The 16721-nt window shown below is 40.6% G+C and overlaps 1 protein-coding gene across 1 annotated transcript in view; it reads right to left on the minus strand.

Moving 5' to 3' along the window:
• Positions 1 to 9374: 9374 nt before the first annotated feature.
• The window catches only part of SDC2 (syndecan 2), a 111423-nt gene continuing 104076 nt past the window's right edge, over positions 9375 to 16721 (minus strand). The window contains exons 4-5 of the mRNA XM_008568280.1: positions 11691 to 11826; positions 9375 to 10628 (exon numbers count right to left, since the gene is read on the minus strand). Of these exons, the coding sequence (XP_008566502.1) occupies positions 10465 to 10628; positions 11691 to 11826 (300 nt within the window). The 3' untranslated portion in view covers positions 9375 to 10464. The remainder of the gene's footprint in view (positions 10629 to 11690; positions 11827 to 16721) is intronic.

Here is a 16721-nt window from a genome sequence, read left to right on the forward strand (position 1 = left end):
CGTTGCCGGACACGGAAAAAGACAAAAAAAAAAAAAAGGTTATCAGGAGGGGGCCGGCCCGGTGGCGCACTGGATAGTGCGCCGCTTGGGAAGCGCGGCGGCGCTCCCGCCCGAGGGTTCGGATCCCACATACAGACCGGTTCCCGCTCACTGGCTGAGCGAGGCACGGGAGCAACACCAAGGGTTGCGATCCCGTTGCCGGTCCCGGTCCGGTGCGGGGGCGACACTGAGGGCTGCGATCCGTTGCCGGACACGGAAAAAGACAAAAAAAAAAAAAGGTTATCAGGAGGATTAAATGTGTTAATATATATGTAAAGTGTTGTATAAGTGATTCACAGATGCTGATAGCACATCATTTACACAAATAAAAAATGTGTCATGATTTATTTTTTGTTTCATGAAGAGAATGAAAGAAACAGATACAGCCTCCCAGTTTAGATTAGGACTTGGTATTTATTTTAATCCATGAATTCTTATATTGTACCTTCTATATACAGGCACTGTTGTAAGTGCTTTACAAATAATAAATTTTTAATCATCATAATAACATTATGAGGAGGGTAATCTTGTTACTCTCCCCATTTTATAGATGAATAAAGTGAGCCATGGAGAGGTTAGTTAACTTGCCTAAAGTCACAAGCCAGTAAAAGGAAAGGGTAAGGATTAGGATTTCAACCCATGCTGCTACTCTTAAAGTCATATAGCCAAGTACAGGTGAATGCCAATTTATGTACCAATTTCTTCCAAACACTCCCTTGTAAGATAATGTTTCAAGATCCAAATTTATTTCCCCCAAAAGCAGTATTGAAGTACTGAAAACTAGGTTGGTTCCTTAGGCCAATCTATTTAAATAGACCAACCAATTTAATTCACAAAACGGCTCGTTTGGAACGACTATGGCCTCAAGACCAGTGTCCCTTCAGGCAGAGGACGGTAGATAGGTTTCATCTCCCAACCCAATTCCATTCAATTACTTTAGCTGCATGGAGCCCTCTCTGGAGAAGAATTCTGAGGTTGGCCTTGGCAGGAGAGCACACGAGGATCAATTAATGATGTCTGCCGTGAATGTAGTAGACAAGAGACCCGAAAAGCGGGTATTTGCCATCTTTGCTCCAGACCCTTTTAGACACTGACACTAAGGTATAAGGTAAGGCTTGTTACCTTGTCTCTGAGCACTTCTCAATCTTGAGCCATAAGGAGTCCAGGGAGTAGGGCAGGGGACAGGGCAGGGATTCAGAGAGCAGACAGGGGAGGCAGAAATTGTGTGAGGCTTCAGTGACAGTGTGGACGGGCCTGATGAAATCGATGCTCTGATGGGGTGATAGTAGCTGTTCTGAAGAACTGGGTGATTTATAAGTCAAGTGTTCCTATGTCAGTGAGGCTTGCCAAGCCCTTCCTCACACATTGTAGACATCACCCCAGTGATAGACTTGCTAGCAAGCATAAGGGAGATCAGGTATTGACATCTTCTGTTCCACTGGCATTTCAAGGAATTGGGCTCAGCATGGTTAAATGATTCTTTCCAGGTCCCAGAACATCAGTCATAAGTTATATATAAAAGCAGTGTCAAAGTAGAATGAAAATGAGCACACACAACCTAGCAAAATGATCCCACAAACCACCAGCTTACGTACAGGACTGTTAAACTAAGATTCGGGTTGGGTGGATCCTTGCACATACTGCTGACGTTTTCAGAGGGGACGTTAGGATGGAAAATAGACTTTGCATGTGGTTTGTTGAGGACTTGTTTCTCAACATAAACTCAAAAAAATTATTTGAAGTTTAAAGTGAGTCCCAAGCCAGGTTGCATTTAAAAGAGTACTATAGCCCAGCAGGCCCCAGAATGTCATGTCAGCTTTTGAGGGCATTTCACAGTTGCTGCAATAGCACCATTGGAACAAAGCCAAGCTGCGTTAGAAGCCCAGTCCCTTAGACATAGATGACACTGCCAAGAGCAAAATAAAAAAAGGCCATTGCCTAGCTTGGCATCTGGGTCCTGCAGCTGCCAAATCATATCCATTAACCATGCCAAAGTAATCTGTGGAGAAATCCCAATGAGAGGCCCAGTGGCCCAGCAAGCTAGAAAACTGCCTATGATCTAGGCAAGCAGAGGGTTCTAGTTCCCCAGTGTCTGCTGAGATTTCTGGGCAACTTTAAACAAGTCAGCAAAAGATTTCAGTTCCTCTCTCTTGTTCATAAAATGGGCACTTGTATGTGTATGAGAAAGAGACAGAGGCAGAGAGAGGGAGGGATAAAAAGAAAGAACTGGGAGGAGTGGGGAGGAAAAAAAATCTCTTAAGATTATAAGAAACTGAGACACAGCAATTAAAATTCCACCCTTTAGGAAGAAAAGTCATGACTACCCAGCTAGGGAGAAAAAAAAAGGGGGGAGGGGGCAAAGTAAAAACTCACAAAAGTTGGCCCAGCCAGGCAGAAGCTCTTCTCCCACCTGCACATTTGCCTTGGGCATTTCTTCTTGTCAGATATTTTTGTGAGAAAACAGATGGCTATGGAAGACTGAATTTTAAATTTATGAATGGAAATTTGAACAGATGTTAGCAATCAAGATGGCATATAAGAATTTTTTTCATACCATGTTTACAGCCCAGTCTCCTTCACATAAATGGGAGAGGGGGTCATAAAAAGGGTACTTTTTGATCTCAGGGACAGCCTGGATCCAGCATGGTGATTATGTGGCACAGTAACGGAAATATGGAAAGAACAAAGGAAGAAAACACTAATCAGCTCCCTATGTAAATGCTAAATATTTATCTGCAAAATATTAATATGTATCTGAAAAAAAACCCCATCAATCCATCAGAACACTTCCGGTGTTTTAAGTAGGTGAAATTCAAGCCCAAAGTTTTAGCAAATATCTGTGGACACCTACTTACTTGAATTCTCTTCAGACTTTCGGAATGATATACATTGTTTTATTTTGCTTGGCTGAAGGTCCCAGGTACGTAGAGGAATTGAGAAAGAGGCTAGAAACAGAGATCTGATGAACTATGCCATGCTAGGAACTTTGCTAGGTACTGAGCGAAGGGGTGGCAAAATGAATCAAACCTGATCCAGGTCCTCAATACACTTGGAACTGAAGGCAAAAGTAGGTAAATATGAGGATACTTCAAAAAGTTCATGGAAAAATAGAATTGAAAGATAGTATGAATCTTTCCATGAACTTTTTGAAGTACCTCTGTATAACAAAAGGCCAGAATGTGGTATGTGTTGAAAGTTGTGGGAGTGTAGAGAAAGGAGTGACGTTGACTGGAAAACTGGATAATGACAGTGGTTCCTGAGAAGTGGGGAGGATTCTGGAGCTTGTGACCATCTGGAAGAAGAGAGTTAGCAAATCCTTTTGGCTATACCTTCAAAAAATTGAGTGGGCATAAAGTCTGGAAACATGGATCATGTTATCAGGTATTCTAATGTAATGACATAAACCATTTATTACATATTCGTCTGAGTTTCTAGACCTTGAGGCTACCCTGGCTCTCCGGAATCCTATCACTACCATCTACCATGATTGCCTCTCTCCTTGAATGCTGCAATAGTTTTACTGGTCTCCCTGCTTTGTTTTTGCCTACATTCACCACTCCTAATCAGTTTACTCTCAACACAGTAATCAAAGCAAACCCTTTGAAGAAGTTGTTCTCTGAGAGGGGTCCCTGGACTTGCAGCAGCAGCAGCTGCACCGAGAAACATGTTGGAAATGAAAATTCTCAGGTCCTTCCCACCTACTGAATTAGAAACTCCAGGGGTGGTGCTCAGAAATCTGTTTTAACAAGTACTCCTACTGATTCCAATGCCTGCTGAGGCTTTAGAACCAATTTTAAGCATAGGTCAGATCATGTCACTCCTTGGCTGAAAACCCTGCAAACAGCTCTGCAAAGTCATTACAGAGGCTACAAGGCTGTACGTATACTGGCCTGTGGATACTTCACTGACCACCTCCTGCTCTGTTTGGAATGCTCCCCTCCCTCACCCACCACGCCTCAACACCTCCACCTTCAACTCTGCTCTAATGTCACCTTCTTGCTGATATATTACATAGTTGTTTATTGTCTTTCTCTTCTCAGGGTCTAGAACTGTGCCTGGCAGATAGGGAGTGCCCAGGAAGCATTTGGGAGAGTAATGAATAAACTACCTTGTATTGAAGGTCTACCAGATGGCAGATATCATGCTCAGTGCATCGCCTCCTTGAATTTCCACAAGCCAATGTGGCAGATATTATCATCTGTATTTTACACCTGAAAAAATAAGCTAAGTGAAAAAAAGACTAATGGGTTCTCAAAAAATATGAAGGGATAAAATGCTTGGTTATCAGAAAAGGAAACTTTTCATGACCCCCAAGTGTTGGGTGTACTGACATTGAGCCGTCATCTACATTTTTACCATCTTTACTGCTTTTCCCTATAATTGGTTTTGCATGCTTACTCTGGTATTTAGCTAAGTAGATTGTAATTAAGGAGGCAAAAATTCTGCTTTCAGTGATTCCCGGACAAAGCTACAAGTGGGAGAATTATTTGCTGCTGTGTTTGCTGATATATCCCAATGTAAACACAGAGCACTATTTCCTGAATATTCAAATACTTCTTACTCCTCTGTCCACTCTATTTTTAAAATAGTTCATATTTTATCTCATTAACGAACAAGTAGAAGCGAACACTTCAACATACTTATTAATTTGCTTAAAAACATGCACTCTATGGTGCACTCTGGGGATGCACCCCCCTTGCGACTAAAGATTGTTTTCTCTGCTAAGCATCTGCCAAAATGGCAAACCGGTGCTAAAGAGTCTGGTAGTGGTTAATCTGAAAAGATAGACTTTGCTAGAAGACAGACCCAAAGTCATTCTCCTCTATTTACTTACCTCTGCAAATAATCTCATCTAGACCCATGGCTTTTAATACTATCTACATAATGTTCACTCCTGTGTCATCAGCCAGGGTCCAGGAAGGAAAGCAGACCCCATGCTGTGTAACACAATAGAGAGAATTTAATATGGGAGTAGATGGCAAAGATGTTGGAAAAGCTGTTAGGGCAAAATAGGAAAGGCAAGATAACCCAGAGAAGAGCAACATCAGAAGTTGCTACAGAGACAAAGGGAGGAAGTGGCGTTATTAGAGTTTAGGATCAGTGGGAGCTGGGACCATGGAGGGTGGTCTGACTAGTGGGAATTCAAACCAAAGAGAAGATGCATTAATGCTAGAGATATTGCCACAGCAGAGGGGAAAGTACCCCTCCTCCCAACCGCTCTTCTGCCAGTGCCTTCCATTGGCCAAACTTTCCCAGAAGCCAGTTGGCAAGGATGCGTGGGAAAAGTAATTTGCATGGGTCAGCTTCGTGCACAACATTCTTCTTGCTTCAACCCCCCTCCTCCTATCTATACAGACAGGAGCAGGGAAGATCAGGAAATGAATCAGAGTGCTAAAAGGCAATGGTGGGTACTACTCCTAAACTACTATCTCCAACTCAGAGCTCTTCTTTGAGCTTCAGATTCTTACATTCAATCTTTTACCTAACACCTCCACTTGGTGTCTAATAGTCCCCTCTAACTTAACATGGCCCAAAGGAACCTTTGATTTACCAGCCAACTCCCCTTAGTCTTCCCCTTCTTGGAACATGATTCACTCACTGCTCAGCCAAAACTGTGATGTCATCCTTGATTCTTTTCTTTGCTTACTCCCTACTCTTTCTAGTCTTTTAGCAAGACCTGTTGATTCTATGTCCCCACAGCTCCTCTCTAGTCCTCTCCATGCCCACTATGACCAACTCAGGCCAAGCTATCATCACTTCTCTCCTAGGTTACTATGACTTCCTAAGTGGCCATGCTACCCCCGCTGCATCCCCTTATAGTACACTATCCAGGGGGCAGTTCCTGTAGGCCTTGAGGGCAAGGGTAAGAAGCTTTATTCTAAGTGTTTAAGAGCGATTGAAGGGAGTGACATAAACTAACTTATATCCTGATAAGATCAGTCTAGTTTCCTTGTGGGGAATAAAATATAAGGGGTCAAAAATGGGAAAAGACCAGTTAGGAGGCAATTACACTTTTCAGCCCTCTTCCTCCACATCTTCCACCACTGTCACCTCACTCACCAGCCACTGGTCTTCTCCTTGTTCCTCCAGCCTGCCAAGCCTGCTCCCTCTTTAGGGCCTTCCCACAACCTGGAATGCTTGTCCTGGTTTTAGCACAACCGGCTCTACATCATTTAGGCCTTACCCTCTAAGATCCTTCCTGACCAGGCCATAGTAGACATACAGTTGTTCACAAATATCCCTTCTCTCCTGGGCTAAGTAGGAATGCACTTCTCTGCAACCTGGACGTTAGGTGTGGCCATATAACTTGCTTTGGCCAATGAAATGTGAGTGGAAATGACATATGTCATTATTGGGTGGACCCTGTAAGAACCACTGTGTGCTTCACCCCTTTTCCTTCCTCCAGTGACCGGCTACTCCATCACCCGAGCCCTGGAGTGAATATGACAATTATTCAGAGCACAACTCCCTGCAAACTCATGGTCACCAAGTGGGAGCAAGAAAGAAATCTTTGCTGTTTTAAGATGCTGAGACTTTGAGATTGCTACCACAGCATACCTAGCTTGTTTGGACTGTTACAGTCCTTCAGTCCCTTCTTGTATCAGCCTGGATTATGTCCATTGAAAATTACCACCAACTGATGACTCCCACTTGTTAGTTTCATTTATTGCTTTCGTTTTCATATGCATTCCCCACTCCCACAAAAGCAGGGTCTTTGACTATGGAGTTCACCACTAAACTCCCAGCTTCTTGAAGTGTTTAGTGCATAGTCAGTAAGCAAATATCTGAAGACTGACCTTCTGATGGCATGCACATACAAGCATCTGTTACTTGAATGCTATTTTGCCAATGAAACTGGAATGAATGCATCTCGCGCTCAGCATATCTGAAGCACCAAAGCTTAAAGCTTCTCCCTGCTATTTGTGGGTTGGCTCGATGGCTTGGGTTACACCCTTCCAGAAAATTCACAGGAAACCAAGTTGCTCCCAAAGCCGCCACGATTCCTCGGTCAGAAAAGGCCCTGCTAAAGACCATATACAGCAGAAAAACAAAAATAAATGAAACCTTAGAACCATAAATCATAAGAGTGAAGTCATTCAGAGTTAGGAAACAGAATGGTCCAGAATTCATTTTGATAGTTTTTACCACTAAAAGGCAGACAGATGTTGTTCTATCCTTTCAAAAATTTTCTACGCTGGCTGAATCTAATTCCCCAGAAATGGCCAAGTCTCAAATTTCTATTGTCATAAAATATTAGCACTGAAAAGAACCTTAGTGATCATTCAATTCAGACCACTTCATTTATCATCTGGCTTGATTAATTAGAAACCTCTTCAGGTCTCACTGTTGTCTGCTAGAGGTTTAGAACTTAGAAACTCATGTTAGAGACTGTGTTGCCTAAAGTCATTGTCTTTTTAAACCAAAAGTTAAAATATATATATTTTTTACTACCCATTATATAATTGCAATAAAGCTATAAAGATCCTGCTTATAAAATTAACCCTGCAGTATTTTCAGGTGTTATATTTTTGCTCTTCACTTAAACTTTCCTTGAGGTTTCAAAACGTTTAAGATATTGAAAAAACAAGCTCCTTAACACTGAAGTTGTTACTGTGCCTGTTCTTGTAGAAAGCAGCACCCTTTGTAGGACATATTAGTTTCTTTAGGGCCATTTGAGTAAGGTAATTATGCTTTACTTATTCAGTTTATTCTCCTAGCCCCTATATTAAACAATCCATAACCTCAACAAGCAAAGACACTTTGTCTAATTTGCAAAAAAAAGGGCATTACCAAAATATCGATTCACTAGACATTTGATGTGAAACCAATTTTTTTAGCATTAATAGATGGCAGTTTTTATAATCTTATTCAACCTAAATTCAACCTTACTAACCAGGTCCTAATCCTGAAGTTCTGGTACTATGTACCTGCAGCTAAAACTAAAACACATACACACACACTAAAACGCATAAGCTTATCTCATTTCCCACATATGCTGAAAACAGAAGAGTTTGAATATTGCAAGTCTTGCAAACACAAAGCCATGTTCACACAAGGGAAATCATTTACATGCGGTTAAGGAAACAGGAAATTTTCATCTTGGCTTTGATATTTATGTTTTACTAAATGTTCCTAAACTCAGTAATCATTACCAACATTTTAGTATTATGTACTACATCTGAAAAATAGAAAAAAAAAACTAAGCAGAAAACATACAGTTGAAGAAAACCGGATGTCAGTCTATACAATGATTTACTTTCGGCATGACAGACTTTATTTTGGCACTTCAACAAATATTTTGCTTTACAGCAGTGACAAAATATTTGCCAGAAATTTTCTTTTCCTGGCACGGATATTCCAAGCAGTGGTTATTCTACGAATTGAATCTCACTCTGCTTTGCACAGAGGTATACCCACTACAATCTTAACCTCTGTAATGGAGGGACACTGTGCAGCTTTAGAAGGTGCTATCATTTCTTTTTAATCACTCTAAATTGAATTGATTCTGTACGTGATGGGGCAGGAATTTGAGAATTAAGGCCCTTAAGGATTTAAGTAAACACAGCTCCAAGTGTTGCTTGATTTTTTTTTTTTTTTAATGTTCTGTGGCAATTCCAGGGAATGTTCTCTAAATGAAGTATTCATACTTTATTAAAAGTAACTCTACACTGGAAAAGTTGCTGTTTTTGCTGTCTTCTTCTTACTTCAGCGGCTCACAGTTTAAAACAAAATTAATGGTAAAATAGAAAAAGGAGATGTTCAGTACAGTAAGTACCCAGCCAGGGTACCCTCATACCTCCATCTCCTTAGGCAACACTTTCCAGCACTTCAGTCCTACACAATCCTCCCTACCTTTCCCTCTTTCCCCTTGATGTGAGCTATGGCATTCCATCTATTAGTTCTTCAGTTAAGCTTCAGGAAAGATTTGGAGCACAGTTTCAAAGGTAAATCAATCTGCAGGACTAAGCCTTACATATGGACTTTCAGAAAAGCCCCCTTCAATTCTTTGGAATTTATAGTCTTAAGTTATTTGCAAACGCAGGCACCTGTCTCAATATCGCCATCAGCTATCCTATAAAGGTTACAAACTTTGAAATTCCCTGGCAGCCTTCCAATACCTGTACCCAGACACACACAAGACAACACATTCAGATTTCCTCTAGGCAATTCAGAAACGAATCTGGTAATAAACAGCCTCATTCATTGGCTCTTTGGTCTTGATTTACAGACACTGTGGAACACTTGGAAATCAAACCCACATCATCCTTACAAGCAGACAGTCATTAGCAAGGGGGAGATGTACATTTGATCGAAATGTACAAAATTTATACCAGTGACATTTTCAATATTAGGCCACATGATTTATTCAGTAGTTTTTATGTTCCCAAATTACAACTTATGTCTATTTGTAAGACTACAAAAGTTACCATTAGAATTGTCTGTGCTTATAAAATACCAACTTTTTTAAAACTGTTATATATACTCAACACCAGTCTGCGACGAGTTACATAGAATCATAGGCACTTCAAAGGCTTAAAAAGACATTTACAACTTAAATGCATTTTTAAGAACAAAAACTGATTTTTCTTTAAACCCCTACTCGTACCTTCAAATTGCAAGAAATTAACAAATACAGTGGCCAAAGGAATTTGCAGCAACTTCTTAAAATACTGTTAGCATCTTTGGGTTTGCTGAGGCTTGTCAGTAACTCACATCAAATCCTCCCAAAAGAAGATCTGATTAGACAGATATGACTAAACAGTTTTGTAGTAATAATCCGATTTTACACATTAATTTGCTGTTGCAAATCTGCCCGAAGCTACAGGTAATGAAAAATAAAGCAAGTGTAAAATGGATAGTCTGACACTTAAAGATTTATACAAAGCGGAGGTTAAAGTTTACATATTTGAAAATCACATATACACTAAATTACCATTATCTGAATTATCCAAAGACAAATTGCACCATGACAGCTACAAAAGGCATAGGATTTGGTTTTGTTTTTAAGGGCACAAGAAAAGAGATCAGAGAAGAGGGGGACAACAGATAAATTAACAAAGTAAGATCAACTTGGTAAGGTCAATCCGAGACATGCTGACACAAATGAAACAGGTTTCATCTTCGAACCATGAAATAAAATCATTTTGTATTTGCGCATAAAAGTTTAAACCAATTCCATGAACATTGAGGGTCTTTATAACATAATATTTTGCCACTGCTATTCACAGAACACTGCAGATGTTAAATTTTATGTTGTTCTAAAGAAATACATGAAAAGTTTTAAATACAATGGGATTTTATCATTAAATGCCAGAATGGCCCTTTAATGAAAAAAACAAAAAACAAAGATCTTCATTATTCTATGCAAAAGCTTTATTTTGAAAAGTTCAGTGATCTCATAAATAGAGACACTAAGTGGGAGTTCTATGCATAAAACTCCTTAGTAGGGGCCTTCTGATAAGCAGCACTGGATGGTTTTCGTTCTCCAAGGTCATAGCTTCCTTCATCCTTCTTTCTCATGCGATATACCAACAGCAGGATAAGGAAAATTGCGAAAAGGAAGCCGATAACTCCACCAGCAATGACGGCTAAAAAACACCAAAAGAAAGATTACTTTTAGAGGAGATTCAACAATTGCAGAAGTTAACTTTGACATGCCCAATCTATTTACATTTTTATAAAATGCTTAATTTGAAAACCCTAAATTTTTTTAAAAACTGGATTCAATGAAGCAACCAGATAATTATGTAAATCTGATGTTCCTCAGAAAGGTACAATACTTTCTTTGATTAGTATTAATAATATTACCCAAAAACCACAATAAGAAAAATCCGGCTGTCAACTCAACTAATTCCATACTTTAAAACTGCTTTTGTCTTTTCAGTACTCACATTTCATATTCTAATCTTCTAATTGCTTTTTCAATGAAACACAAAGTATGATATAATTGACTTACATTTTTATAAGAGTAAATATGAAAAAAGCATGCAATTTTTTCTTTTTTTTTTTTTAAAAGGCTACAACACCTAGTATTCCCAGGTGGTCTCCCATCCAAGTACTAACCAAGCCTGACCCTGCTTAGTTTCTTCAGGTGTGTTCAGAGTGGTATGGCTGTAAGCACAAATTTCCAGTGTTGGGTTTGAGACTATCCTTTCAAGGATTAGGTGTTCTTAAATCTTGCAAATCTTCTCCTTTAAAATCAAACTTTAGTACTTCCATCAAATAAATTACAGAGATAACATCCTTAAGCCTTGGGCAGTATTTATGTCAACTGCTCTCCCATTAAGAACTTTTCCTTTTTTTTAAGTTTATTTTGAAATCTGGGATGACCTGGAGCAAGACTGATCAATCTCCACACCCCACAATCTCTCCACACCCAGTTGTTCTGGACCAATTCAGATCTTAACTTTCTTTCTCTGGGCTACCCCACACCCTCTGCTCAATGGCTGGCTAAGGGGTTGAGTGGGCTGGCAGAAAATAAAGACAATGTTTGCCTAACCTCTTACAGCTCACTCTGGATGAAGGACCCTGAAGATTACTTTCAGGACAAAGTTGACAGTCAGCAAACTTTGCTACACCTCTGAATATCACTTAGACAAACAGAGGCCTATTTAAGCACCCTCCCACCTGCTCCCCACCCACCTACTCACCTGCTAGGACTTCTGTTCGTTTAAACAGATTGTCTGAGTGTTTCTCAGTATATACATTTGTATCCTCTTCAGCTGGATCCATTTTCCTTTCTGAGTCAGAGATGTGAACTTTGTCCTTATCAATTTCTTCAGGTGACTGGTAAGGGAAAAAGGGTGAGATGATATCAATTTCTAAAAATGTGCCAGAAAGTAGAAACAATGGATGAGTATATTCCAAAGTTCTTTTTTTTTTTTTTTCAAACAAGTTTAGAAACTAATTGGAATAATCATTTTGTGTGTTGCTTATACCAAGAGTGAGTCCCATGATGGACCCACGTAGCTCATGGTTTTACACAACTTCCATCATATCAACAGGCAAGATAAATAGTGAGTTCATAATAATCCTAATGACATGGTTAGGTTGCTTTAGTTGACATTTTATAAGATATCCACTTTCTCACCACTCTTCTGACGTCAGGCCACAACCTCCCTCTGGCTGCTCCAACCCAATAGCACTGCCCCAATTCTTCTTCCCTCCTTCCTCTCCTTGCCACACAGGGCACTGTGATGACAGCTCCCCCTCAGGCCTTCTCTCACACCTGACTGGGCTCTTCCTGCTCCCACTCTGTGAGTTGAAGCCCAGCAGGCCTTACTCTGTAATGCTTACCTTCACTTAGTCTTGTATTTTCAGGGAACCCTGGGCTAGGATTTCAGGGGATCAGGGTTCTGCAAGTAACTCCTATGGGACCTTGACCAAGTCATACTGCTTCTCTGGACCTCAGTTTCTTTACCTGTCTAACGAAGGACACTTTCAGGGTCTTGGACACTCCACAGTGGTAAAGTATAAGTCTATAGTAATAACTCTCACCACCTCATTTCCACTCAGCATTATTCCCACATAGCCAGCTGCCTACAGGACACTAACTGTTGGCTGTATCACCTGTAACTCTACTTGTTAAGTCTGAAAGGTAACTCACTGCCAAATCACATCAGCCCTCTTTTCTACTTCTATTAAGGGTACCGTATTTTGGGGGGGCCCCAATCTTACACATTTCACATTGTGTGTTTTCCTGCATCACAGTCCTGTCATTTTGCCTCTCACCATTCTCTCAAATTAAGTTCCTCCCTTGGATTTTCATTTCCACCACTTTGTTCAGGTCTTTATCACATCACACCCAAGTTCCTGCAACAACCTCAGGACTGCACGCGCTGGGTAGCTTCCAGTCTTCCGCCGCCCATCACTTATTCCCTGGTAGGAACCCTGTGAGGTCATCGACACCACCCTCTTACCAAAATTGATTCTTAACATGTGTGCTTTGGCTCATGCAGTCTTCCTACTCCAATCCAACCTTTTCACTTCTTTCATTGTCCATTTGTCCTTAATCAAGCCCTCTCATCTTTCACCTCTCTAAAGCCCCCAAACACTTTACAGCCTACCACACAAAGAATCTGTTGCCTTTCTAACATTCAGCACCATCACTTGCCATCTTGCATAAATCACCAAGGTTATATTAAATATAAAAATATGAATTACTTGAAAGGCATTAAAAAAATATATAGGCCTTATGAGTAGAGATTCTGTTTTAATTGATCTGGGGTGGGGAAGCTGGCACTGATTTTTACTATTGTTTATTAAAAGTTCTCCAGACAATTCCGTGGTTTGAGAATCACTGGGTTAGAGAAGGTCAGTTCAAACGAACTGATTTATTCACTATCAGGCTGAAGTTATTATTGGCCAACGCTGTTAACAAAAAACACTGTTAACTAACTGCATTGGGTCATAAAGACTGTAGACAATAATCCTTTTTAGTTCCACTACTCTTCCTAAGAGCATTCAACTGTCTTCATCAGGACTTTATAGGATCCAACCTGTATGGTCCAGTCAAGCAACTGACTGCTTTCTGAAGGCTGGGGTTCATTCAAAATGACAGCCTGCTACTTAAGTCTAGAAGGTTAAAGAACATAAGAAAAGACTTCACCTCCTTCGTTTGCCTTAGGGTCATTTCTAGGAAGCACCACAAGATAGACCAGGTGATCTACTTGAACTCCAGGGTATATGAGATCAATGGCCCTGTCTCAGTGATCAGAAGATGAGGCTCCACCGAAGACAGCATATAATAAAGTGTGATAAAGAATGACTGTCTTTCCCAAGCTGTACTGCCTGAATCTCAACCTGCCATGACTTACCCAAAACAGAGGCCACTGAGAAATTATTTCACTGCTGCACAACATGCACACCAAATTTCACTGTTCTCTATATTATTAAGATGGAGGACAATATGAAGGGTCTTCCCAGTCCTTCATGTAACAAAGTAAAGCAGAAGAGAGGAGCTCATTAGCAGTATTTTGCCTGAGTTTTCTCCATTCTTCTCAGGGAAGCCCACCACTAATTGGCTGCCTAATGGAAGGACAGACAACTCAACAGCTCAGAGAACGGATTATCTGCATTCCAATCTAGGAAGCTTTTCACTGCTCATTGGCACTGCTTTGCTGTTAGAGGTTGGGAAAAGGAAGAGAAAAGTCTAACAGGTGGACACTAAGGTTTGTGGAGAGAGAGGCAGAGAGGTAAACAAGCTCTGGTGGGAAATGAGATGGACATTGTAGCTACTGTAATATTAGAGACTGTATTTAATTTACCCATATCATCCATGTCCCATTATTATGACAAGTCACATGGTTTCACCTCAAGTTTTTTTGGCCCCTAAACTCATTTAAGAGAGCTGATCTGTTCACTTCCCTTTGACTCCGCTTCTGATGAATCAGGCAGAAAGAAGCATGCACTTCAGGGATCTGTGGTGTGGGGACAGAATGTCTCCACAGAACTCCAGCTACCCACACTTAGAGAAACAGTCCATCAGTGCACAAGCTCCAGGTGCTATGGATTGAAGCATTCATTTTTTTAAATTGAAAAGTTTTATTGTGTGAAAGCAGAGGCTTGAGTAAGAAGGAACCATTCTACAGTACAGAACTAATCTGAAATACTTTAACTCTTGCATATGTGTGCAAAATGAAATTACGAAAAGGCAGCACGGATGATTAAATAAAGCCAATTAAAGATCTGTCACATCCCTGTATAGTTGTTTGAATGCCATGGAAATGGAAGGGAAGTAAAAGATTACAAGTGATGTTCTGTTTAAACAAATAACTGTCTTCTTTTTACTTTTTAGTCACATAAATCTACAATGAACTAGTTAGAATATCTATAACAGTGACATTAATGCCACTATGAGACCCATTCAAAAGCAAAAATCTACAGTAATTGTGTCCTAGAGGCAATGTTTAATTCAGCTGCAAAATGGAAAATTTAATCACTGTAATTATTGTTGTTATTCATGATCAATATTATTATCAGTGCCTAGTACTAGTACAGTGTTCGACACATAATGAACAGCATTCAGTAACTCTCCCATGAATGGATGTATTTTTTATTTTTTATTTTTTCCTTTTTTGTCTTTTTTTTACTGACTGGTAACAGGATCGCAACCCTCAGTGTCGCGCCCGTACTGGGGACCGGCAACGGGATCGCAACCCTCGGTGGGGATCGCAACCCTCGGTGCTGCACCTGCACCGCGCTCAACCAGTGAGCGGGAACCGGTCTCCACATGGGATCCGAACCCTCAGCGGGAGCACCTCTGCGCTCCCAAGCAGCACACTATCCAGTGCGCCACCGGGCCGGCCCAAATGGATGTATTTTTATTATTACTGTATTGAACACAAATAGGAGAAATACAAATACATTAAAATATTTTGGGATCCTTAATTTCTAAGCTCATCTGCCAACTGTCTATATTAGTTATCTTGATCTGGTGTAATTACTTCCTTAAAGCCAATTTTTAAAAACTTTAATCAGTTTTCAATCCACTGTTGTCAACAGACCAGAACTCTATATCAAATTAAGTTTTGCTTAGGATACAACTCTTTATCACTAACAGCCAAAACTCACCCAGGAGAGTTTCTTGCCTCAAGCTAGTGAGTCCTAATGGTTACTGAAGTCAAGAGATTCAGGCGTGAGAAGTGGTCAAATAAAGAGGTGGTAAAAGTCAAATGCATCTTTCGACAGCCATATGGATAATCATCACACACACTCTTAGGTGTTCAGCCATCCTACCGTCAACTTCACCTGCTACTTTGCCATTTCTCCCCTTCTCCCTCCTTTCATTCATTCAACTTCTACATTGATGGAAAACAGCTTCCATGCATGGAACCAGCACATGCTAGGTACGTCTGCCTCAGTCCTCACAGAACTTCTCTTTGCCTTCCTATCACCTGGCTTGTGAAGTCAGTCTGCCAACCCTAACCCACAGAGAACAATCCATCCTGGAAAGTGCTGACCTCCTGGCTGCTTCACATTTGCAGAAACCCATCCAGCTGTGTCATTCACCATCCTGGTCACATGTACTGGGAGGACCAAGGAAGAACAAAGGTACTCAGGGGTGAGGGTAGGAACAGCCCACATTCATCCCTGCCTGCAGAGGGGTGCTTCTTACTCCAGAGAAGGCCTGTCACTACCTTCATGAAACTAACTGCCTTCCATATCCTGTCTGCTGCTAAAGCTTGGCAGCATCTCATTTCTAATCAACAGATGGGTGAGCTCCAAAAAGGTATGCTTGTGTTTCTAAGTTTTCATAAGCAGCATGCTTACCCCTGAACTGCCTGCAAAGTCTACCACTGCAGTTATTACACATGCTCATTTGGTGAACTGGCTTGGTCTCTTCTGCTCCACCAACTTTAATTAACGTTTCCAGAATGCTTACTAGGTCTCAGGTGCCATGCTGCATATATTCACATTTAATCTTCTTAACGACCCATAAGGAATGGGCTCAGAAGCTAAGAAACATGACTGCATCCAGAATTTGAAACTCAGGCCTTCTCCAGACTTCAATATGCATTTTCCAACTTAAATAGCTTACCTCTTAGTGGATGGCAAGCTAATTGCAATATAATGCCCATAAGGCCAAAATCATAAGCTCAGTTTTCAGTAGCTCATAGCTTTGTTCTGTTCTAAGGCCAAAGACCTTATTCTTTTTTTTTGGTTTTTTTTTTTTTTTTTTT

The sequence above is a fragment of the Galeopterus variegatus genome, unplaced genomic scaffold (genome assembly GCF_000696425.1).
Source record: "Galeopterus variegatus unplaced genomic scaffold, G_variegatus-3.0.2 Scaffold23, whole genome shotgun sequence".
Taxonomy (NCBI): domain Eukaryota; kingdom Metazoa; phylum Chordata; class Mammalia; order Dermoptera; family Cynocephalidae; genus Galeopterus; species Galeopterus variegatus.